The sequence below is a fragment of the Leuciscus leuciscus genome (genome assembly GCF_965113295.1).
Source record: "Leuciscus leuciscus genome assembly, chromosome: 4".
NCBI lineage: Eukaryota > Metazoa > Chordata > Actinopteri > Cypriniformes > Leuciscidae > Leuciscus > Leuciscus leuciscus.
In genome coordinates, this window is record NC_138728.1 from 15742290 (window position 1) to 15767674 (window position 25385).

Genomic DNA, 25385 nt, shown 5'->3' on the forward strand with positions numbered 1-25385 from the left:
AAGAGAGGCAGAGAAATAGGGTAAAACCACAGGGGTCAAAGGTCACCAATATTTTATTCACAGAACAAGCCTTGAATAAAAATATTGCATTCTGATCTAAGGCTTTCTGCTCATTGTAAAAGTGAATGACAAGATATGTTAATGAATTATGCATTCACATGAGCTACGAGAGATGACAGATGGAGGGGGGTAAAATTTCACGCAGAAAATAATTACAAGTCACATTAAAAGTTAGATTTTTTTTTGATATTTTGAGTGGCTAAACTGTCCAAATAATTATTGAGGCCACAGTATTTCCAATTGATTTGATAAAACTTTTCCTTATTCAATCTCTGTGATGGTATCATGTATAAAAGGACAAAAAAGTGGTCAAATATAGCTTGGTTTGTGCTGTCAAAGGGAAAAGTCGAGGAGATTATGTTTCTAGTACTGAAAAAAGGCTGGATATATCAGAATGAAGCGAAGTGTTTAAAGGGGAGGGGCTATAAAGTATGGGTTTGGTGATGTCATCGAAAATGGAAAGTTGCGTTTGAGGCGGAGCAAGTTATTTTATTTTAATAAAAGATAACGTTTCTAGTTTTGTTAATTGGGAATTGATTGGACTGGTGGCAGATGAGTTATTAGTACAGATTGTTATTGCGGAACAGTAACGTTAGAGGCCTTGAAGTTGCACTGTTAAAGTCCTGTTAAAGTTAAAAAGGGACACACACATACCACATCCGCACCTGGACATGAACACATGGACCCGACACACATATACGGAGGAGATGCTTCCTAAAGAGCGAGGCCTGTATTTTGTTAGACCGCCCCTTTCTGAGGCTTTGAAAGCATCCAGATGATTCAGAGAGCGAAGGGGCGGAGATTAAAGTACCGGTTCAGAGCACAAAGAGTCACACTCGTGTCTTCTGCGGTTTCACCTTCTAAACCTCCAGGAAAACATCCACTAAACATGCTCTCACACATACACACACACACACACACATTCACAAAAAGCTCAGGCCCAGTAAGGAAATGTACAGTCGCACTTTATGACACTCGTACTGTTGACAAACACAGTGAAGTTGCAAGGAGAGAACATATCTAAACTGCTAAACTTAGCTGGGAAACATTTACACATGCAAAGCAGACGTATGTGTGTTTGTGCATTATTTTCTATGGCGACTGTGATTTCGACACTGTTAAGTGTAGAGCAGGTTAGAGATAGACCGATAAGGAAAAATAAAACATAAATCTAGTTTAAAACACATGTGCCAAATTCCCAGGAATGTATACAGTAAAAAGTATGCCAAACCGTTTAGTATATTTATTTTAAAGAATTTCATCCTGTATTTTTTTCCTCATTTTAATATCAGGACAGTTGTATCACCCTGACATTTAGTTTTTTACTTTAAAAAAGAATTTTAATGAAGAAAATTTTTCCTTTTTTTTTTTTTTCATGTCTTTTCAAATCCCCCCAAAAGCGTACTTGCATGTAAGGTCTTTCTGTCCCCAATCTTAAAATTTGAAAAAGTTACATTAACTCGAGTGTCTTGGACTAAGTGCATACAATCAATAAAATGGGTTAAATTTGGATTCAAATCTTTCTTGACGATGAACAGCTCAGAAAATGTGAAAGACGATTCCATCTGAGCCTGGATATCGTCACAAAAAAACAATATCGGCCGATCTCTAGTGAGTATCACTGGACAAAGTGAGAAGGAAATACAGAAGGAAAATACTTGCCGGAATTATTTGAGGGACTCCAAGCTATGTACAGACAGGGAAAACAGGAAAGGAGGAGAGATGGAGAGAAAAACACAGAGAGAGTGAGAATGAAAAGGGTTTGGGGAAGGCAAAATAAAGGAAAGAACATGAGGGGTTTCACAATATTTTATTCAACCCCAGAAGCTTTGAATAAGAATATTGCACAGGAACTGTGAGGGCTCTCCTGAATGGATGGGCATTTGAGATTGGCTTTCCTTTCCCGAAAGCCACATGAGAGAGGACGAGAGGGTAAACACACGCACAGAGGTGCATCTGGAAGAAAAAACAGGGTGTAATATGCTCAGGGTGAGTCGCTTTTGCCTTTAAGGGGGTCGTCGTCCCGTCTGGCGAAGCGCTCTCGAAGACAGACCACAACTGAGGAACCACGCTGTTGCATCTCCAGAGGAGGTGAGGGTTTCAAAAAACAAAAGATGTGAGATGAACGGAGGGCGCAGGGTTGAGCTCTCTGAATATAAACCAGGAGCTCACACTACCGCTTCTCATCTCTGAGGCCGAGAGATTGGCATTCCACTGAGTTTGATAAAGGTGAGTGATGGTCCCGTGGGTACTTACATTTTGCCTGAGTGATGGTATCTCCAATAGTGGCCTTGATGTAGCTCACACTGTAATCGGGTAGAACTAAAGCAAGACTACAGAGAGAAGACAGAAAATAAATGATGAAGAAAAGCAGTAGTCTTCCTGACATTATCTGAAGTGAGAAATGAACACCCAGTGGACTCAAAATTGGTGTTTTGTAGCTTTTAGTCCATGTAGGGTGGAATTTATAGATTCAAACTCAAATGAAAGAGATTTTATCCTCATCCTATGCCTAAATTACTGTTTTCTCTCATATGTGTCCTTATGGAAGTATAATGTAAAATATCTGTTGAACACAGTTAATTGTGACTTTGAACAGTGCCCTCTAGTGGCAATTCATATGTTCACAAACACACCTCCACAACACAAAAACATGTAACAAAGAACTTAAAATTAAAAAAAGATTTGCAGACCTGTAGTCTGTCTGACTGACTGGAGCCCAAGTGTAGGTTCTGGTGCCCCTGTCTATGTAACGCTGCAATGAGAATAAAACAATTAACCAGTGAAAGTGGTTCAATGAACCATTAATCCCTGTTTTATTTCTAAATAACTAGTGTTGTAGCCAATGTTTCTCAACTGGTCAGTTGCAAACCAAAAAACATTTGAAAGGGAGGAGAAAATGCTTTCCATATCTTTTTGGTGTTGATGTCAAAGGATGTGTGGCCAGTCTGTACCATTTTAGTGCAATTTCATCTGAAAAATATGATCTATTTGACTAGGATAAACTTGTTTTTTACTGACGACAATGTGTTTTGTGCTGTGAATTACTACCAGAGATATTTTAGAAACTAAAAAAAAAATTATACATTTTAATATGATGATTTCAAGGCCATTTCGTTTGCTTTTGTACAAGTGTTACAATTTGAAACCATTGTTATGTTGTTTCCATGTGTGTAAAATCTGGGTTCTGAAGAAAAAACCAGCAGAGAAGCACTGCTTGTTTAAAGTATGCACAATTACCTCATCTTGTGACTTTACAAGTGTGTGGAATCCCTTTTGACCCCTTTGACCATCTATCATGTTTCTTCTGATCTAAAGACAGACAGAAAGTCAGACAGGTGTGTCACTGATTGCTATTAATACGTCACTGTATCTTTAAAAGCCGACAACTAAAAAAGGACATTGCTTTCCTTTGCTATTGTAATCTAATGTCCCGTTGGTCACTCTCAAGTGAGAAAATAAGTCATTTGGGCTGTGAAGTGAGAAAATGATATTTTTATATTCAACATATTGTTATGAAATCACAACTTTGCAGTTTGTTGATGCTTCGATAATAACTTTGTTATGACTTCCACAGCTGTACAACAGAGCACAAGGGATGTTACAAAATCAAAATCACACCAGCTTTGAATCTGAATGTTGATATCAGATTTTTCAGCTTAACGGGACAGTTCACCCAAAAATGAAAATTCTGTTACTCATGTTAAGAAGATATTCTGAAAAAAAGTCTCAAGAGTTTTTTTTTTTTTGGTTGTTGTTTTGTTCATGCCATTCAATTCAGTTGGGTCCATTGACTTTCAATGTATGGACAAAAAATATCGTCTTTTCTGTCCTGCATACGTCATACAGGTTTTCTCTATATTGCTCACCTCTACTTTCATTTCATCCTCTAGTTCAGCATCCAGGAAGTCCAACGTCACGGGTTCCTGAGACCTGAGATCCTTCAGACAAACAACAACAACTTTCAAAGTAATTCCATAAATCAATACTGGTCAACACACCATATTTGTATGCAAAAATATTTACCGATGAGTCACTTTTTCCTAGAAGAAGTGCCTACCGAGGAACAGTTTCTCAACATTCCTATTTTGTTCCATACAAAGTGTTCTCTAATCCCATGGATCACTGACTAAACATTTACTAATTGTCATGCACGTGTTTCGAATAAATGTCGTTTCATCTGTGAACTAAACAGAACGATTGTGTTTGGATTGCACAAATGACATTCATTACAAAGACAGATGACCTCTGTGAATGTGGGTGGCCTGCATTATTTCAACATAACCTGTAGTGAAGGTTCTTCAGCCATGCACAACTGACCATAAACATGGTTATGGGAAGCAAGTAAGAAATATGAGTGAGAGTCGTACCTTTGGCTGAAGGTTGGGATGAAGTAGCACATAGCCGTTGGGGTCGATGGCGAAGTAATATCCATTTGGCCCGAGCTTTATAAAACAAAAGACAAGAGCGATGATGCATTTGATAGGCTGTTTTTGTTATTGACTGCAAAATGACATTTGTTCTTATTATTATTATTAATTATTATTGTACTTAAGCTATTTTAATTTCATTAAAAAAACAAAAAAAAAACATTAACATTTACATATTTTTTGAATTTTAACAATGTGATAACTATTGGGTTATAAGTATTGACTAAAATTTAAATGCAAAATTTAAAGTCATTGTTTCAATATATTACATAAAAATGAATTTATTCACTAATTTCATTAACTGTCAAATTCAGGCACAAAAGGTCTGATTTCCTTGCTTTCATTGCGTATGTATGTCTATATTTAAGATTTATCTTTTATTTCAAAAGAGTTGGGAGAATTGTTCCACATGATATGACCTATTTAAATTTATTTGCCATTAAAAAAAAAAAAAAAAGATTTAGTAAACACAAGGAATGCAGCAGCACTGAACGTGACCCAGCTGCTACAGTTCAATGCAATGCTTGTGCAAGTTCTTCGATGTTGCAAACCATCAGTCGTAAATAAAGAAGTGCAGATTGCGCCCACACGCTCTCACGCCTTACAGTGAAACGAGGAGTCAGTCTCTTGATGTCGTCCAGAGACACGTCTATGGCCATCACCCCCAGAATCAACTGGCTTTGGCCCTGGCCCTGCAACTGATAACAAGGACTTTTGAAAACAGATCTGGTTCCACTTCAGTTCATCTGATTCATAAGACAAACATGAATTAACTGAGAACATGAATGTGCCACAAAATAGTACTTTTTTCTCTTCTGGAATGTTCCTGGTTTTATTGAACACTGGTAGAGTGCCTGTAATCACAAGGCGCAGTTCCTGCAACACAACCAACAGCCATTTAGTACTTTTGGAATCAGTATAATTGAACAAATCTACTGATACAGATATTTAAGAGTTGACGCACCAGTGCATCCACGTAAACGTTGGTCCACTGCACATTTTTTGCTTTCTTGTCTTCTTTCACCATGGGCCTGCCCAACACATCCAGGTACTCCTGTATGTAAAGTAGTCTGGTTACATTGAAATATGATGCTGGAAAGAAGTCACATTTATGCACTAGAGTGATGCTGTCAAATACCTGGGTGTTGATCCTGATGGCTCCAATGGATGGAATCTCATAGTAAAAACCTGCAGGAAACTTTAACATCTCAATACATGGTTATATATAAACACATATTAAGCTAAATGTCTTTCAAATTTCATATCATTACATTTCAGTGTGTTTTACCTTTGTTTTCGCAAGCCATCCATTGAATTGGTGTCTTATCATAGTTATGCTGGCCCACAGAAAAGGTGAAGATTCGAACCTGAGAGAAGAGAGAAACAAATGGATATTGACATTTTTATAGTGGAAAAGTAGGTGTATGCGTGTACATCTTAGATGCACTTTAGGGAAACAATATATTAACAAAACCTCCATTTGGGACATCCGAGTATACACATTCATTCGTAAAAAAAAAAACTAAAAAAATATATATACAGACACTGTATTTTCAGCATAATTTCTCCAGTCTTCAGTGTCACATGATCCTTCAGATATCATTATAATATGCTGATTTGCTGCTTAAAAAACATTTCTTATTATTATTACTATTAAAACAGCTGCTTAAAATATTTGTGGAAACCCTGCTTATACATTTGTTACGGGATTTGATGAATTGAAGGTTCAAAAGAACAGCATTTATTTGAAATATAAATCTTTTGTAACATTATAATTCTCTTTGCTGTCACTTTTGATCAATTTAATGCTTCTTTGATGAAGAAAAGTAATAATTAAAAAAGATATATTAATGACCCCAAACTTTTGAATGGAAGTGTTTATAAATAAATAAATAAAAGAAAGAAAGAAAAAGATACTTTCAGTAAGGGTTAGTGTATAATATTTATTATTAGCTGTACACAAAACAGTAGTGGTCTATGGAGTGCCCGGATTTATCAAGCTATAAGTGTGTGTGTGCGTGCGTGTGTGTGTGTGTGTGTGTGTGTGTGTGTGTGTGTCCTCACCTTCTTGTCGGGGTTGTACTCATTAAATATCTCTGAAGCTCTGTCCTCCCCTCCGTCAGTGAATAGCATGATGATCTTATTACAGTTTGCTCTTGAGATATTCATCTATGAAAGGAACAAATCAATTTGCGAAGGCAAAGATTCTGGCCAGCATTACAATAACAGTCCAAGAAAAACGAGACACAGTAAACCAATGTGATGCCTCTAATATTCACAGCTGCTGTTGATCAAATTTTTGTTGATTATAACTAGCATAGGCCACAAGATGGTGCAATAAACTAAAATTTTTATTTATTCTTACTGAGGAGAGCTGGTCAAAAGCCTCCTTGAAGCCGATTTTATAGTCAGTGGTGCCGTTCGCAGTGATCTTCTGTACCGCCTCCTTCAAAATCTTCTTATTGCGGACGTTTGCTTGGACTAGGTGTTCAAAACAGGCAACCGACTTGGCCGAATTGTTGAACTGAAACCATATGAAAGCATTGTGGTTAGTTAGCAAGTTATCAGTAAAAATCTAAGAAAACTGTGAGGTACAGTACATCTCACTCGCACACAATCAAGGACAGTTATGAAATCATTTTACATCATTCAGATTCAAGGCTCCTCTATACAAGTCCCATGGCTCGGTGCCAGCAATACACTTAGAGCACTGTTGCCTAATTTCATTAACGTCAAGCTAACGTCACACAGCTGGAGTCAGGCCATAAAATACAAGCGCAAAGCTATTAAAGGAATAGAGGAAGAAAGTTAATTGAAAATATACAAAACAACTCACTTACTTGAAAGCAGAACACAGAGTTTGTGATTTCTATTCCTGTCAGTAGTCTCACACACAAAATAAAATAAACGATGCATTTCATAAATGAATTGCACAGCGTCTGAAGCAGAGGATGATGGGAAACATCAATAATTCTTTGGTGTGCCGCCTCAGCGGTGCCTAACTGAAACCGCAAAAAATTAACTATGACGTTACGGATGCTTGGAGGCTCGATGCCTCTGTTTCCCTCAAATTTTCTATTCCTACTCAGCAGGAATCCAGATTTTTTGAGGAGCGTCAGAGGAGTTCATCATTCAGACAGCAAAACACACACAGCTCCTGTATACTCACAGAGACGATGTTGACGTAATCATCGTCAGAGAGGGTTTCCAGCATCTCACTGACGGAAGTGCGAATGAGCTTCAACGTCAGGCCCGACACACTTCCACTCCTACAGAGAAGCACAGCATAGTTAGAACATGTTTATTACTATATAATAACTACCTGAAGAACAACAACAACAACAAAAATCATAATACAACCGAAATCACATTTAGGCTTTCAACGGCTCCAGAACTGACATGCTGGATCAGGTTTTTACGGGTTAATAATCACTCTGTGATTCCAATGGGAGGTGTGTGGGCTTCAGTGTTTAGTCATTTAGCTAAACTACATTGATTGGCTGAAGCTGATCTACACTAATGGGCTCAATGCCCAGAAAGCACATCACCATCATCATTATAGCTGAGCAATAACAGAATAAACTCTACAATGCCATATTTTCTAATACAACGAGGCTAATTACACTCGTAACCTAAAGACGCCCCCTTAAGTATGATAAATAATAGAGCACAATAATCTCAAATGCCTGCTTTTGATGAATTTGGAATATTTCTGGATCATATCCATAACCTGACTTTTCAGTTACATCTACATGATAAATTTGTTAATGCAAAGCATGACTCTAATGTGATTTTTTTATTTTGAATGTAAATATGAAATTAATAAGTTGTGAATAACAGTTTTAGGTGCATTATGGAAACATAAATGTGTGGGGTTTTTTTTGCTTGCACTTGGAAAGATTCAATGTTTGATATTCATAAACTGCTTCTTTTAATAAAAATACTCTATTAAACAGCCTGCCAAAGATCTCCCAAAAAAAAAATGTTTATTACTCTCAATTTGCATTGGCTCAGCGCCACATTGTGTCATTCTTTAATCAGCCTCTCTCTCTAATGTTGATAAATGATTCTAATGCAGAACTAACATTAGCTCTTTAAGTGGATAGTGTGGAATCTGTCACACGCAATGAAAAATTACATTATGCTGATAAACCAATTACTCAAAGTGCACAACCGAATCAGGATTCAGCTCAGTGGCTTTGTGTCAGTGAGTGTATGAACTGTAACAGTAAATCACAGAGACTTCACTCACGCGTCCACCAGGATCAACATGTCTTTAGGTGAAGCTGCACCCTGGATATACCTGCAAACACACAGGAGAAAAGCCATCAGGCATAACAACTGAGAGAGAAAATAAAGAAAATAGCACTTGTTATCTCCCTCACATACACACATATGGAGATAATAAAATAAAAAAACACAGGTTTACTCACCAGGGCCTTCGGCGTACATCATACAGGTCGATCTTGTTCGGTGTGTCCTTTGTGTCAACCCAAGGAGAAGCTATAGCAGATGGGATACTGGGATTATTATCGGTCAGTTGTTCAAATAATCAAACCAAACAAGCGAGTCAGTGAGTGAGTGAGTGAGTCAGTCACTCAGTCAGTGTGTGTGTGCGCGTGTGAGTGTGTGAGTGAGTGAGTCAATCAGTGAATCAGTCAGTCCAATCAATCAAGCAAGCAATCAATCAATCAATCAATCAATCAATCAATCAATCAATCAATCAATGATTTGAAAGCAGAACAACCAAAGTATTTAATATTAACTGTTTATTGTAATAAATTGTACTTAACATTTAATTTAAATAATTCAAATTTAGGTTTCGTATTTATAAAAAAAATTCAATAAATTAAAATGATTTTGATACTAAAGAAAAAATGAACAATAGCTAAGAGGTTATCAGTGGAACGGTTCATCACCATTTAACCTTCTAAATAAATAAATAAACAAACAAACAAACACAATTTGAAATCAGCACAACAGCCATTTAAGAATTTAATACTTTGACCTGCATGAGTTTCTTGTATTCTTGCCCCGTTCACTGATCACCGGCCCCTTAGCTCAATAGTCTATGGCTTTGTTCCAAATGCCTCCCTTACAAACCACTATCAGCAATGAAATGTATTTGTTAACTGTAAATGCACCATACTGTATGGCTGTATATATAGTCTCAATGTGCTTTCCATAGTCTCTGTGTTATGGTGAATGTCTGTAAATATTCATATTCATTCCAGTGCTCTACCTGGGAAGTATCGAGCCAGGCCAGTTGCACTGCCAAACACCTGCCAGAGGAGGGTCGGGTCATCTTCCTTGTTCTTCCTGAAGACATCATCCAGAGCCGCAGTCCAGTTTAGCTCATTCAGGATTATAGTGGCTGTTACAAACATATAAATATACAGGATAAATCTCATTTGATGATTGTAACTTACGGACATGAAGCATCTCTACAGGTCTAATGTGATTTAACTCAAGCTGACGTGTATTCTGAGAGCTTTGTTCTAACAAACCCTCAAATGAATCCCAATTCAGCAATAAATCAATAAACTGGCTCTCAAAATTTCAGACACCATCATGTTAAGCTAAACTCGAAAGTGATAAACCACTTGGAGAAGCTGTGGTAGAGGAAACAACAAAGTGAACTATTAGCTAATGCACTTCTAATGGAATTAGAGGAAAATTGGGCCGTTTTTCCAGAGAATGTCATAAATGGGCACTATGTCTGCTGTAAGTGAGAGTGATGTTAACATTTTAAAATGAACATAAATGAGCGCCCTAGCAAAGATATGACATCAATTCCCATGATGCAACGTGACTCATTCTTTAAAAATAAAAGCCTTTGATATTTCTTACTTCTGTTGGTCTAGTATGATGCTAAATTATTATTATAATCATTACCGCCGGCGCCTTGGCAGTCTAATTCTGAAAGGAACTGGTGTGTTTGATCCCATGGGACATCTTTTATTACCCCTAATGCCACAAACTTCCTCTTTCCATCAAGACTCCTCCCACTCTAGGTGTGTAAATCGATACAGGCTTCACTCGAAAGCAAGGTTATTATAGTGTTGCATTTTTAAATTATTTTTTATTTTAATATCATTTTTAAATTTCCTATAAATTTCGTTTTAGTTTAGTGTTGATTTTGTGAACACATTTCTATTTAGTTTTTATATATTTAGTTTCAGTTTTAGTTATAGTAGTTTAGCAGAGTTAACAGAACACTTCCAGTTAAAGACATTTAATTTCAGCAAAGTTTAATGTTTGCAGTTTACAGTTAACTCTTGTGAAAACCTCTTAATAATACAAATAAAATATTTCTTTGAGGATGAACAAAGAACCAAACAAACTAAAAAGTAAAAATTATTCATACTCATTCATATAAAAAATTTAATCTTGTTAAACATGGTGTATATGAAAAAGAAAAAATATGCATATGATTATTATTGGTTATTTCTATGACTAATCATTTCAAACATTATTCTTGTATTGATCCATTTATGCTTTTTGTCTATTGCATCTTTTAAAATCACATAGGCATAGTTATACTCATATTCAAATGTTCTATTCAGACCAGACATTTGGTTTACTAGACATGCAATTCGTTTTTTTTTTTCGTTTTCTGCTCAGTGTGGTATCTTGTCTAATATGTGTGGTATCTTGTTTAAATTCACATGAGATGGTTATCTTACTTGGAATTAAGGTACAGATATATTTGCATCTATAAGGTCTAGACATGATGGAAATACTTATTTGGCCATTTCTGCTTCTTAGAGCTGGTTCACACAGAAAGCGGTTTTGCTTTGAAAAACGAAAAAAAACGACACGGGCAGTGGAACGGGGAAAAAGCGCAAGGTCTCGAGAGGCGTCTTTTAAAAGTTGTACTTATTTTAACTTGAGTGTCGCGTTTTTAGAACGTCGTGTCATGCACGAGATGCTGCAAAAAGACGTGAGACTCGAGTGTAACCTTGAATAAAGTAGCACATTGGAATGGAAAAAAGTGATTTTTCCGGTACAGGATGAGAGCTTATTAATTACGAAAACTATTATTTATTTTTGCTAATTATTATTTTATTTCAGTTAGTTTTTCAATAACTGTTGTTAGTTTCGTTTAGTTTTAGTTATTCATTTATGTTGAAATTTCTATTTTATTTCAGGTCACGAAAATGTTTTTTGACCAATAGTTTTGCTCTTATTCAGTTTTCGTTCACGAAAATAACCTTGCTTGAAAGCAGTCCAGACCCCATCGATATTCTTTAAAGGGATACTTCACCTCTGGAAAGATGAATGTGTATTTAAAATAGGTCATTTATGTAGAAGAAATGTGAAATTATTTTTGAATTTGGAGCTTTCTAGACTGAGAAAAGCCAGAAAATTAATTTTTGGCTTATGTGGATGAAAGACAACAACTCCCAGAATGCACTTGCTTCGCTGCCCTAGGAGGCCACTCCCAAGCCACGCCTACCGGTAAGAGAGCGCAGTTGAAAACAACAAGGCTAGGCTACTAGTGAGTCTCCGTGACGAGTTTGCCCGGTATTTAGAGATCGCCCAAAATGTCCGGGATTCGGCTTTTGCGTTCTACAGTCGTCATTCATTATGTTTACTGTGGCGAGCAGGACGAGGCTGAGGGGCGCGGGAGAACGGCACGAGGCCGGTGGCGTGATTACTGAGACGCACTGGTCTCGTATCTCTCACGGAGGAGCGGGAATTTTCTTAGCAATGTTAAAACGCACATCAACCGATCACTTGTTTAGCGTTCATGTAAACACTACATTCAGATTCACCAATCAGAATGAATTCAGTTAGATTGAAACTAAAGGTGTGCATGTAAACAATGAATGGCGACTGCAGAAAGCAAAAGCCGAATCCCGGACATTTTGGACGATCTCGACGGCCGGACATGTCCAGGAAAAAGAGGATGGTAACCCCTACTACTCAGCTTTCTCCACAGAACAAGAGCCTGCTAGCTTAGCTTCCAAAGAAAGACGGCTGACACTGTGTGTACATTCTGTGAGTGAGATCCCACCCTCTATGGGCGGGTTGAAGACATGCTGGACAGCCCCTACTACTGGCTGTAGTCTTTAGCCTCTGGCCAAAAAATCCTCCAATGACGCAAAATGAGGATTTTTGCGTCATCGGAGGATTTTTTCCAGACAAAAAATACATAAATCTCTCATCTCAATGGGATATGAGGGTAGAAAGCACGGTAATTCGAAAATACTACAGGTTTTCTACTAATACAAAGTATCCCTTTAAGAGGGTCCATCAGCAGCCAAATGCCACATTTCATCACCCACTATTTCTACCACTCAGTCCTTCCTGTTATTCACTCTGGTTCAAAACAATTTGGAAAAAGGTTTTTAAAAAATATTGTGGAAAAAAAAGTACGTACTCCAGCCAATCGCCAAGCATCGTGCCCTCAGGCTTAAGTTATCTAAATAATTTTTGTCCTAACCAGCCATTGGTTCAAAATCCTGTTCCTCGTAATTATACATTAAAAATCAAATATCTTCTGATTGGCTGAGACTGTGTAGTGTTGTTCGGTATTTTTGCTTTCAGTGTGGACAGACAAATTACTTGTTGCTAGAAACTGACATGTCATGCATGGTTAGGACACTTACGGTGAGTAAAACAGCACCACTTACACACGCACAGGGCTCAACAGTAAGGGTTTTTGTCTGCTGGTCCAGATTTGGTGTTAGGAGCGGCATATTGTTGGCGGCATCTAGCTAGATGTGGTGGAAGTAGGACATAATAGTGAAATTACTGAGCCTACTCCCTCCACCAGCCCTGTATATGGGAAGTTGCTTGATATAATGGCTTGCGCCGCGGTCAGGTTGAATTTGACATGGTCGATTTGATAAGCTATTTCTGCCAATGGTTTGGCATGCGTGCTCAGACACCGGTCACTCTGAAGGTGTTACCCAGGCCATTCCATATATATACATACATAGCTCCAAACTCTCTCACACTGGTCCAGGAAACAGCTCTAAACACACAATAATCATTATAGTGGTGTTGTGGAGATGGTTGTGAGTGCTAATTTGCAGGATCAGTGCAGAATCAAGAAAGCCTGTAATCATCCCATGAGAGGATATCCCTTCAGCACACACACACACACACACACACACACACACACACACACACACACACACACTCTGTAAGTTAGAGGTTAATAGTGCAAGGAGAGGATGACACACCTTTCTACATAAGAATAGTCCATGAAGGCATCATAATTTACTGTTTCTAAAGGAAGTGCATTAGTGAATGAGAGTGTAGCTGATCACAAACATATATATATTTGTGTGTGTGTGTGTGTGTGTGTGTGTGTGTGTGTGTGTGTGTGTGTGTGTGTGTGTGTGTGTGTGTGTGTGTGTGTGTGTGTGTGTGTGTGCGTGTGCGCGTGCGCGTGTGCGTGTGTGGGATCAGATGTGGTTTCACACCTCTTCCTGTTGTTCATCCATCAGGCTGTCAGTATGCAGGTTTAGACACAACACACATCCTCATTAGCTAAAACCCATACAACCAGATCTCTATCTCTGTCTAACTCCCATTACAAAAATTTCATTTGAAATTGGAAGCACTATGCTATGACTGTACAACTATACTTGGGCCCAAAATGAACACTGGCCAAGTAGCAAATGTGTGGTCAAAAATGGAAATAACATTTAGGCAAGTAATTCTATTAGGAGCTGTGACCTAATAAATGGTTTAAATCAAAATACATGAATCGTGTAAGTGACATGCATAAATCAAACCAAAAAGAAAACATATGGCACATCTTTTAACAGCTTTTTTTTCTGTAGAACATTTGGTGACACATGCATGAAAATATCCGTCGCTATATGTGACCAAAATTAATATATTAGGAACAAAATCACAATGTGTTTTCATGCCTTTTTACAGAGAGACAGATCATTTAAAAAAAAATAAAAAAAAATAAACTGGTTAAATAATAATAAAAATGTATGTGACCAAAACTAAATTAGATACAAAATCACAATGTGTCTATAAAAGTATAAAAAATTATAATAATTGGATTAAGAAGAAGAATTTTATAGTGATATTAATATTGTAGATACTGTTGTTACGACAAACAAAAAGAATTTATAGCTCAATTCAATGAGAGCGTGAGCAAGAGAGAGAGAGAGAGAGAGAGAGAGTGTGGAGGAAGATTTGACGACAACTTCCATTGGTTTAAATGAATCAGGGCAGATAGTCAACAGAAAAACCAATCTGAGCACTATGAGCACAGCCAGAGGGATCCGTGTGACATACACACGTCATCGTGCTCTCTCTAACACACACACTCTGAACATGTCTATGTCCATCTTGAGATTGTGGTGACAGATGACACGATGTGTTGAGGCAAAAAGTACAGATTCGTTTCTTAATAAGACACAAATACAGACAGCCCAGAGCCTCCAATAACACACACATATATAAAAATACACAAACACTTGAATAATCAGCCACATTATTACATAACAAACTATTATTAAATATAGAGAGATTTAATGAAAAATAATGAATATTGCCTGAAAGCTTCACCCAGTGGCTGTCGCTGGGAAGGGGGTCATGGGTAAGCACTAAGCAACGCTGCCGGACCAAGAAAATCAGGCGGAAAGCAAAAGGTACTGAGAGTAATTTGAAGTGAGTAAAAGTAGATAAAGAGAGACAGCGGGACAGAGCGAGATGAGTCATATGATGAACACGGCTGCTTCAGTCCTCATCTAGAACACAAATATCACATCCAACTCATTTGCCAGTGAAACACTCACATGTTAAGCCACAGTGAGTCGACCGCTGAGGACAACAGATTTTATGGAAGTAAAATAATGACAAATGTTTTTGAAACAAAAAAAGCTTGTTGAATTGCAGTAATTGAAAAAAACAAAATGCATTGCATTAGCAATGCTTGCATTTTAATGCATTGTATTTTTAGGGCTTGCATTTGTATGGGCTGAAATTCAACATGGTTGAATATTTAAGCTGTGAATATTTCAATTCAAAATATTTCACACATATTTTCATTATTAAAAATTCAAAAATTCATATTCACCTTTCAGATCTCACTTCCAAAATGTTCATTCTGTTTAAAATACAACCTATAATATTCTATATTAACCTATATTAATTTTCAGTCAATTTTATTTCGCCTTACAAATTCGCTTCCACAAATTCAGTGGTTCAAATTCGACAGCAAATTCGACACTTGACATCTGGGAATGGCTAGCCTGGCTAACGTCAGACCTCTTTCTCATTGAGACGTGGTCTGGGAACCACATGTTCATTTTCTCGTATTTGAGGCGTGGTTTACGAATGCCCAGAGACGTTTATTGGACGCTACGAATGTCTATCAAATGCGCCTGTACGTAGCTCATAGCCAATCGTTTCAATTATACCAGATGACGTATGTAGAGCGACAGAAATTCGACGAGGAAGAAGACGAAATAAACTTGCGTTCTAAACTACTTAGAACACTATCTAAGGCTGCATCGAAAGGTAACTTCGCGTCTGCTGCCATGTTAGATCCATAGATATAAACAAACTGCTTCGGTGTGTCGCATAGACGTCGTCATCGTCTTGCTGCTCCCTCCCCGTTCTGTGATTGGTCCCCTCGCTGAGGCGAAAATCTAGTCCATGGAATCCATGCTGCCTAGCAGCGTGAATAAAATCGCACTGCGCACAAGGCAGCATGGGGAAACCAGAGCCCGTCTGGGGAAACCCAGGCTAGGGAATGGCAGGAATAGCAGTAGATTACCGACTAATAATCTCCATAGCTGTTAGTCGACCTCACCAGCAGGAGGTGCAAGCAGTTGTTTACGAAGACCAGAGCAACGGGTGAGAGAGTCATTCATTCATAAAAACGGATTTACAGAAATGGAGCAAGCGGTCAGTAATCAGTTTATCAGGACCAGCAGTAGCTATATATGGAAAAGCTGATAAAGACACAAAAGCTGTGTTTACATTTAAGTCTTCACTGTTAGTTTACCGTGAACAAGAATATAACGTTATTCCCCGATGCTGACGTACAGATCAAACGTTAAATCTGAGGTAGTAGACATATATTTCTCTCGGTTGTTTAGTTTCCTTAACTTTATATGGCGGAGCTGTGCTTCAGAACTGGGGGTTCCCTCAATATGTCATTCTCCAGGATTCCCCTGCCATCGGGATGTAAGGTAGCTTAATGGACTAAAAGCCTACAGTGATATAAAGACCAAACTCGCACCTTATTGGGGATGTAGGCTGTACTATATAGGCAAGCAGACTCAGAATATGAACGTAACGCGCAAAGTTTCACGCTAAGCGTTTCCCAGTGAAATACTGGCAGGCTTGACATTGGACGTTTGATATTTGCAAGTTAAGGGGCTGTCTGTAAAGTTACATTTGACATTGGTATACAGGTTTCTAACTTCAATAGCATTTGAAGAGAATGTCTTACAGTCATAAAACCAACTGTAAAGTGTTCATATAGGTGTCACGCATAATGCACACCTTTTAGATTGTTGATATTACAATAAGCTCATGCGGTAGTCAAAAATAGCAATAATTACACATGATTTGACTGTTTATTTTGTTATATATCAACAATCTAAAAGGTGTGCATTGCCACTTGCACCTCCTGCTGGTGAGGTCGACTAACAGCTATGCTATTCCTGCCGTTCCCAGATGTCAAATGTCGAATTTGCTGTCGAATTTGAACCACTGAATTTGTGTAAGCGAATTTGTAAGGCAAAATAAAATGGACAGAAAATTGCCTGTCGAATATTATAGGTTGTATTTTAAACAGAATGAACATTTTGGAAGTGAAATATGAAAGGTGAATATGGATTATTGAATTTTTAAAAATGAAAATGTGTGTGAAATGTTTTGAATTGAAATATTCAATATTCAAAATTCAATGCATTAAAAATGCAAGCACGGTTAATGCAATGGATTTTTTTATTTTTTTTTATTAGTACAATTCAACAAGCTTTTTTGTTTCAAAAACATTTGTCATTATTTTACTTTCATAAAATTTCTGCCAACACAGAGAATATGATACATCTTGTGATTCTTAAGAAGGTGCTAGCTGTTTTGACCAATATAATAAAAAATTGCAAAATCAAAGCCAACATATGCATTTTATGTTCAACATACAGCTATAAGGGACTAATGAGATTTATTGTGGGCGGGGTTAACTAGTGAAACGCCAAAAAAAGTATACTACACAAACTCTTCTTTCAGTATTTAGTGTATACTGTGGACAAAATAACCTTTTTCTATTGAATGTTTGACCTACTGTATTTGCCTAAATGTGCAGTATGTCTGCTCAAACGCCTAAGCCTTTGTGGACCTCCTATAAGCCCACACTTTGGCTGATAAACTAGTTTACTAGTGTACTAACCTTACTATTTCTTATGGAGCCCCTGAATGGACATGGTAATGAAAAAAAAGATAAAAGAAAAATTTATATTTGAATGGTTTTGCATTCGCTTGCAAAAGTTTTGGGTTCCTCCTTGAAACTTTGAATTATCTTGTGCATTTAATTGTTCGAAAATACAGTAAACAGTAATACTGTGAAATATTACAATTTAAAATAACTGTTTTCTATTTTAACATATTTGAAAATGTAATTTATATCTGTGATGGCAAAGCTGAATTCTCAGCATCATTACAACAGTCTTCAATGTCATGTGATCCTTCAGAAATCAATGTTGAAAAAAGTTGTGCTGTGTGGAAACCGTGATCTTTTTTTCAGGTTTCTTTGATGAATATAAAGTTCAAAAGAACAGCATTTATATGAAATAAAAATATTTTTAAACATTATAAATGTCTTCACTGCCACTATTGTTCAATATAAAGCGCCCTTGTTGAATAAAACTAGTTGTAACACTTTAGTTTAGGGTCCAATTCTCACTATTAACTAGTTGCTTATTAGCATGCATATTACTAGGATATTGGCTGTTTATTAGTACTTATAAAGCACATATTAATGCCTTATTCTGAATTACCATATTCTACATACTTAATACCTAAATATCCTACTCAATACCTAAACTTAACAACTACCTTACTAACTATTAATAAGCAGTAATTAGGAGTTAATTGAGGCAAAAAAAATTATAGTGTCATTTATATTGTGTCAAAAACAGATCAAACTGATTAAAATGGACTATTATAACATATATCTTTGTGTGTATCCAATATCCATCCATCCATCCTTCCATCTATCTATTTATTAATTAAATACTACAGGGCAGGCTACAAGCTACTCGCTTTCTCAACACTGGTAGAAACCTGAAAACACTCATAACCTATAACATTTTAAAGCAAAAGACAGAGAGTGAGAGTTATTCTCTTGCTGGAGGATATTAAGGGGTTGTGGGGTCACTCATGGGCCAGGCGTGCTGCGTTAGAGCTGGACTGCTCTCTAAATTTAGTCTGTTATTTTTCCACAAGCCTCTGGCTGTCCACACCTGACACACAGCAATAAAGCTGAGCTGTCACTGAAAGATTGATTTTATAAACAGATTTTAGTTACCGCGCAAAGACGTAAAAAAGAACATGTTCAGATGAGTGTGTGTGTGTGTGTGTGTGTTTGTGTATACTCACAGCCCTCGTAGATATCTGTGGGAATGTGCACTGCTGTTGTATTGAACGAAACGAGGCGTCTGAAAGCAGGATCTTCTTTGAATTCTGGTCTGACCCGGTTCTGGTGTATTTCTGTGTCATTAATATCAAACTAGGAACATAACAAAAAGCAAAATCTCTCAAATAACAAAAACGATTCTTTAAATTACATCTTTCTGTTATTTAGTGCTTATCATAATATGTATTTAAAAAAATGAAATCTTACCTTGTCCTTGGCATTGTAGTAGATGGTCTCATTCACCTGTTTGATAAAGAGTGACAGAAGACAATGTTGGTGTTTTTATTTATCTTCTATATTTTTCAAAAGTTTCAATATTCATTATGATAGTGTATCCTAAAATAAATGTACGCTTTACATATGTTTTTGTTTAGGTTCCCTTTCGAGGGAACTCGCGCTGCGTCCCAGCTGACGCTTTGAGGAACGCCCTCAGCGTGACTGCGCCTGAAGCACGTGTGCCAATAGACAGCCTAAGTCCCTCCCCTCCAGTTCCGGCTCATGAAAAAATATGTATGGCAGTCAATGGCGAGAGACAACTTATCTTTTTATTCCGTCTGAACTGTGCCCTGAATTACACATATGATGTTTGTCAATTTTAAAGATAATTAAAGCTGCAAGCAGCATTTAGCGGGGTTCAAGCATTTAGGGTCTTTAAGCACATAAGGCAGTTTAGTGAGTTGTCTGAGTTTTTGTTTAGGATTTACAGGCTTTTGAGTGTTTTTTGCCATACCCATTTTCTAAATGATCCTGTTATGGCTACCCAATGGGTAAAGTTAAAGTTTTTTATATAATGAATAATCTAGAGCTTCCAGAGAATTGTACTGCACTGGTATATTTCCGATCGGGCGAAAAACCTAGGACTAGTTCGCAAAAGTAGGTTTTTAACATAATCGCAAGTATTTAATGAACAAATTGATTGACAGCAGTAGTTCTTGAGGCAAAGTTGTTCTGTATGAGGAGATCTATCAAATGATATGCATCACGTGATTACATAGCCGTAAAACCTGTTAGCGTCAACTAGTGGCTGATTTTTCAAAATTCTTACAGACCTCTAGGGCCACGAGTCGAACATGCCCACCTAGTTTCGTTCTGATCGGCCTCCGTTAAGAGCAAACTAACAGCTTTGAATTAAAATGGTGAGGTATCCTGTTGTAAACATCAACCATGCCTGTTGACAGTTCTCTTTTGTGGGAAAGGAATGAAAAGTTCTCAAATCCGCAGCACAGCCTCAGACATAACATTTATATCCATGATCTGCCATTTTCACTATTGTCCTTGCTTGCTTCTTCACAATACCTGCAGATCTTCTGCTGATTCGGCTGTGCAGGTCTACATTAACACTGCCTGGCCTAGAACATGGACTGGAAAATGCAAATTTGGGGGGTATAAATACTAGCAATTATGTGAAGTGTCAGTGCAAATGAAGTGATAAACACTGACAAAATATGATTGTGTTATAATAGTTATTGTAATATAAGTGTGTTCCATGTTAACTCAATAATGCATGCTTACACACACACACACACACACACACACATATACAAATATGTTTTCAATGTCTTTAGGATGTGTTATTGTGAAAAAAATATTTTAATGGTCTAACCATTTCATATATTTCATTGTGATCTATATTATCAGTCAAAAAAAAAATAGCTTTAACCATTTGTTTGTTGACCAAAGCTGAAAGCTGATAAAAAGATTAATACTATGTCTAATACTGCTGCTCCCTCTAGTTGACAACAGTGGAATTACAGCCTCCATCTTACAGTTGAAGTGTTTGAATGAATGAATGGGAATTTGGTTTTTCACTTATATCTCGGGAACCAGAAGGCGAAAAATTCTGAAATTCAGAGCATAGATAGTTCTTGAGGAGCCCTGTTGAATGAGACCATCGCGGTGTTTTTGGGCGATTGGAGCCCGGAAATATGACCGTTCAAAGGCATATCTATTGGGGCTTTTATCTCTGGAATGCCCAGGGCAAATTACACCACATTTGAATCGAAGCTAGCCAAGAACTGGCCCTTTCCAACGAGCTCTCACACAAGGTTCGGGGTGGTCTGGGTCGGGAGTTTCGGCCGTTCAAAATCGGGGGTCCCACGAATTTGCGATTCGTGGGGGGCGCGCTCCCGAGGCCCGCGATGACACGTTTCGATCAAGAGCCCGGAGAGGACCTTACCATCAAAATTTGAGCACGCAACGACTTTCCGTTTTCGAGTTATGAATGAATTTGTACTGGGGGGGCGTGGCCTAAATGCCGTTTTACTTTCGTTTTCAATTTCCATATCTCAGACAGACAGTGTGACACAATTGTCAATAATAATACTCCAATAGATGAGTTTTGACAAAATGTGATTGTAAATGTTAAAATAATGATTTTATAAAGTCTAAATATGAATGATATAACAATATTAGGAAGTAGTATGATGAAATGGCAGCAGGGGGCAGTAAAATACCACTTATTGGCTTAATATGCCAATGTTATTCATTTTCTTTTTTAACTGTTATTTTTTATACTTTTTCTGATAATTATTGATCTATAGAGTCCAGAGATTTGTACTGCACTGGTTTTTAACATTATTTTATAAACATTATATGATATATATATAGGTTATAGGAAATATATGGTTTTAAAGCTTTTTGACAGTTATAGCGCCACCTATGGTCCGATCTCCATAAAAATTTCCATGCTTCTTTAGCTTGTTATGTCACATATGCTCATCAATTTTTGTGAAGTTCTGAGTTTTCATTTAGGATTTATAGGCTTTTTAGTGTATTCTGCCACGCCCATTTTCTAAATGACCCCATTACAGCCATCCAAATGCAAAATTTCAACTTTTTTTCGATAATTATTGATCTAGAGAGTCCAGGGAATTGTCCTAGACTGGTCTGGTTCTGATTGGGCGAAAAACCAGGGACTAGTTCGCAAAAGTAGGTTTTTAACATGTTTGCGAATATTTAATGAACGGTTTGATTGACAGTAGTGGTTCTTGAGGCAAAGTTGTTCAGCATGAGCAGATCTATCAAATGATAGGCATAATGTGACAATAAGTTTAACACCACGTGATTACAGAGCCATAAAACTCGTTAGCGCCAACTAGTGGCCGATTTCTTTCAAAATTCTTACAGACCTCTAGGGCCATGAGTTGAACATGCCCATCGAGTTTTGTTCCGATCGGCCTCCGTTAACCTTGTCTAATAGGTGCTCAACTTCATTGGCCGATGGCGGCCATGTTTTTTGAGATACGCCAATGTCCTCATAGATATACATGGCACCCTGGACCAAGAGACTGCATGCCAATTTTCAAGTCAATTGGACTAACGGTCAGGTGGTTATAGCCCTTTTCATGTTTTTTTCATGTTATAACGCCACCTAGTGATCAATCGTCGCGATTTTTTTACTGTGACCCCAGATTGAACTCATACACATGTGTACCGAGTTTGGTGAAAATATCTAATTTCGTTCATGAGTTATAACCATTTTAGTAAACTGGCTCCGCCTCCTGCGAACGTTTTGACGCCCCTTAGCAACCATGGATCAAAATTTCAACTTTTTTTCGATAATTATTGATAATCAGACTCCAGAGAACATTTCTGCACTGGTTTGGTTCCGATTGGCCAAAAAAACCCTCTACTAGTTCGCAAAAGTAGGTTTTGGACAAAATTCAAAATGGCGGAAAAATTTGCATACCGGAAATGAAATTGAAGATATACATTTTGTCCGTCTTGAGACAAGGATTACAGTGATATAAGACACTTGAGTCTGTGACAAAGGGTTAAGGAGATTTAAGCAAAACCGTGATTTTTTTTGGTTTTTTGCACTATAGCGCCACCTATGGGCCAATCGAGGTCATACTCTCTGAACCTCTCCTCGATTTTTGTACTACCTTCTGGCCAAGTTTCAAGTCTCTAGCACTTACGGTTTGGGCTGCACGATGCGTTTTACGGCAGAAGAATAATAATAATAATTAAAGCTGCAAGCAGCATTTATCGGGGTTCAAGCATTTAAGGCCTTTAAGCACATAAGCATTTAAGACATTAAGTTTTATTTAGCAAGCATGTAATCACTGACATAATAGACGGAAAAGACCATTTACAGCCAATACAGGCAGTTTACCATGGGAAATATATGGTTTTAAAGCTTTTTAACAGTTATAGTGCCACCTATGGTCCGATCTCCATAAAATTGTTTACTGTGACCTCAAATTGAACCCATACACATGTGTACTGAGTTTGGTGAAGATATCTCATTTACTTCTTGAGTTATAGCCATTTTAGTAAAATAGGCTCCTCCCACAACAATTTACTACATTCTAGTATTATTTACTATGATTCTAGCATGATTTACCATAGTTTACCATGATTTACCATAATATACTACATTCTAGTATGATTTACCATTGTTTACTGTGATTCTAGCATGGTTTACCATAGTTTATCATGATTTATCATAGTTTACCATGATTTACCCTGTTCTAGCATAGTTTACCATGTTCTAGCATGATTTGCCATGATATACTACATTCTAGTATGATTTACCATTGTTTACTGTGATTCTAGCATGGTTTACCATAGTTTATCATGATTTATCATAGTTTACCATGATTTACCCTATTCTAGCATGATTTACCATGATATACTACATTCTAGTATGATTTACCATTGTTTACTGTGATTCTAGCATGGTTTACCATAGTTTATCATGATTTATCATAGTTTACCATGATTTGCCCTATTCTAGCATTATTTACCATGATATACCACATTCTAACATGATTTACCATAATTTATCATGGTTTACCATGATTTACCCTGTTCTAGCATAGTTTACCATGATTTACCACGTTCTAGAATGATTTGCCAGGATTCTAGCATGGTTTACCTTGATACACCACATTATAGTATTATTTACTATGATTTACCATGTGTCTAGCAATTATGTGAAGTGTCAGTGCAAATGAAGTGATAAACACTGACAAAATCTGATTGTGTTATAATAGTTATTGTTATATAAGTGATTTTTAGAGTCTAAATATGAATGTGAGCACATGTCAAAAGACTTCATTAATAAGTAGAATGGCCAGCAGAGGGCAGAAGAAGACCACTTATTGGCTCACTTTCACTTTAAACTTCATGATTTTCACCAGTTTTCTGGACTAAAACAAAACAGTTTTTCCATGTTAACTCAATAATGCATGCTTTTACACACACACACACACACACACACACACACACACACACACACACACACACACACACACACACACACACACACACACACACACACACAGAGAGAGAAATAGACATACACAAATACAAATATGTTTTTAATGTTTTGGAATATGTTATTGAGAAAATATATTTATTGGTCTATTAGAATTCCTTTGTGATCTAATAATATAAAAAAGAAAAGAAAAAAAAAAGAAAAAAAGATTGCTTTTTAAAGCATTTGTTTGTTTCCCAATACTGAAAAATAATGAAAAGATCATATGTAATACTGCTGCTCCATCTAGTGGACAGTGGTATTTCAGCTTCCATCTTACAGTTGAAGTGATTGAATGAATGACTGAATGGGAATTTGGTTTTTCACTTATATCTCGGGAACACACACACACACACACACACACACACACACACACACACACACACACACACACACACACACAAACACACACACACACACACACACACACACACACACACACACACACACACACACACACACACACACACACACACACACACACACACACACACACACACACACACACACACAAATATGTTTTTAATGTTTTGGGATATGTTATTGAGAAAATATATTTATTGCTCTATAGGAATTCCTTTGTGATCTAATAATATAAAAAAGAAAAGAAAAAAAAAGAAAAAAAGATAGCTTTTTAAAGCATTTGTTTGTTTCCCAATACTGAAAAATAATGAAAAGATCATATGTAATACTGCTGCTCCCTCTAGTGGACAGTGGTATTTCAGCTTCCATCTTACAGTTGAAGTGATTGAATGAATGACTGAATGGGAATTTGGTTTTTCACTTATATCTCGGGAACCAGAAGGCGAAAAATTCTGAAACTCAGAGCATAGATAGTGCTTGAGGAGCCCTGTTGAATGAGACCATCAATTATTTACTATGATTTACCATGTTTCTAGCGTGATTTACCACATTACTAGCAATTATGTGAAGTGTCAGTGCAAATGAAGTGATAAACACTGACAAAATATGATTGTGTTATAATAGTTATTGTAATATAAGTATT

At 37.1% G+C, this 25385-nt stretch overlaps 1 protein-coding gene and 2 long non-coding RNA genes across 5 annotated transcripts in view; 2 read left to right on the plus strand and 1 right to left on the minus strand.

The window, feature by feature from the left end:
- LOC309497602 overlaps positions 1-14471 on the plus strand; it is a 173546-nt gene extending 159075 nt beyond the window's left edge. Inside the window, exons 2-3 of the long non-coding RNA XR_014205626.1 lie at positions 11213-13811; positions 13914-14471. This is a non-coding gene — a long non-coding RNA (uncharacterized lncRNA). The remainder of the gene's footprint in view (positions 1-11212; positions 13812-13913) is intronic.
- cacna2d1a (calcium channel, voltage-dependent, alpha 2/delta subunit 1a) overlaps positions 1-25385 on the minus strand; it is an 82993-nt gene that overhangs the window by 16716 nt on the left and 40892 nt on the right. The window contains exons 5-23 of one of the 3 annotated variants that reach the window (XM_082167789.1): positions 19327-19362; positions 19083-19212; positions 9733-9864; positions 8924-8993; positions 8743-8793; positions 7660-7759; positions 6856-7014; positions 6555-6659; positions 5779-5857; positions 5629-5678; positions 5455-5544; positions 5295-5366; positions 5096-5182; positions 4431-4505; positions 3930-4001; positions 3301-3372; positions 2754-2815; positions 2317-2393; positions 1723-1746 (exon numbers count right to left, since the gene is read on the minus strand). In XM_082167789.1, coding sequence (XP_082023915.1) covers positions 1723-1746; positions 2317-2393; positions 2754-2815; positions 3301-3372; positions 3930-4001; positions 4431-4505; positions 5096-5182; positions 5295-5366; positions 5455-5544; positions 5629-5678; positions 5779-5857; positions 6555-6659; positions 6856-7014; positions 7660-7759; positions 8743-8793; positions 8924-8993; positions 9733-9864; positions 19083-19212; positions 19327-19362 — 1543 coding nt within the window. Of the gene's footprint in view, positions 1-1722; positions 1747-2316; positions 2394-2753; positions 2816-3300; positions 3373-3929; positions 4002-4430; positions 4506-5095; positions 5189-5294; positions 5367-5454; positions 5545-5628; positions 5679-5778; positions 5858-6554; positions 6660-6855; positions 7015-7659; positions 7760-8742; positions 8794-8923; positions 8994-9732; positions 9865-19082; positions 19213-19326; positions 19363-25385 lie in introns of all 3 variants that reach the window. The other 2 variants (XM_082167791.1, XM_082167790.1) reach the window with 2 other exon arrangements.
- On the plus strand, positions 20801-24846 carry LOC309497597. Its single transcript, XR_014205621.1, has 2 exons — positions 20801-23518; positions 23596-24846. It is a non-coding gene; the product is annotated as an uncharacterized lncRNA (long non-coding RNA).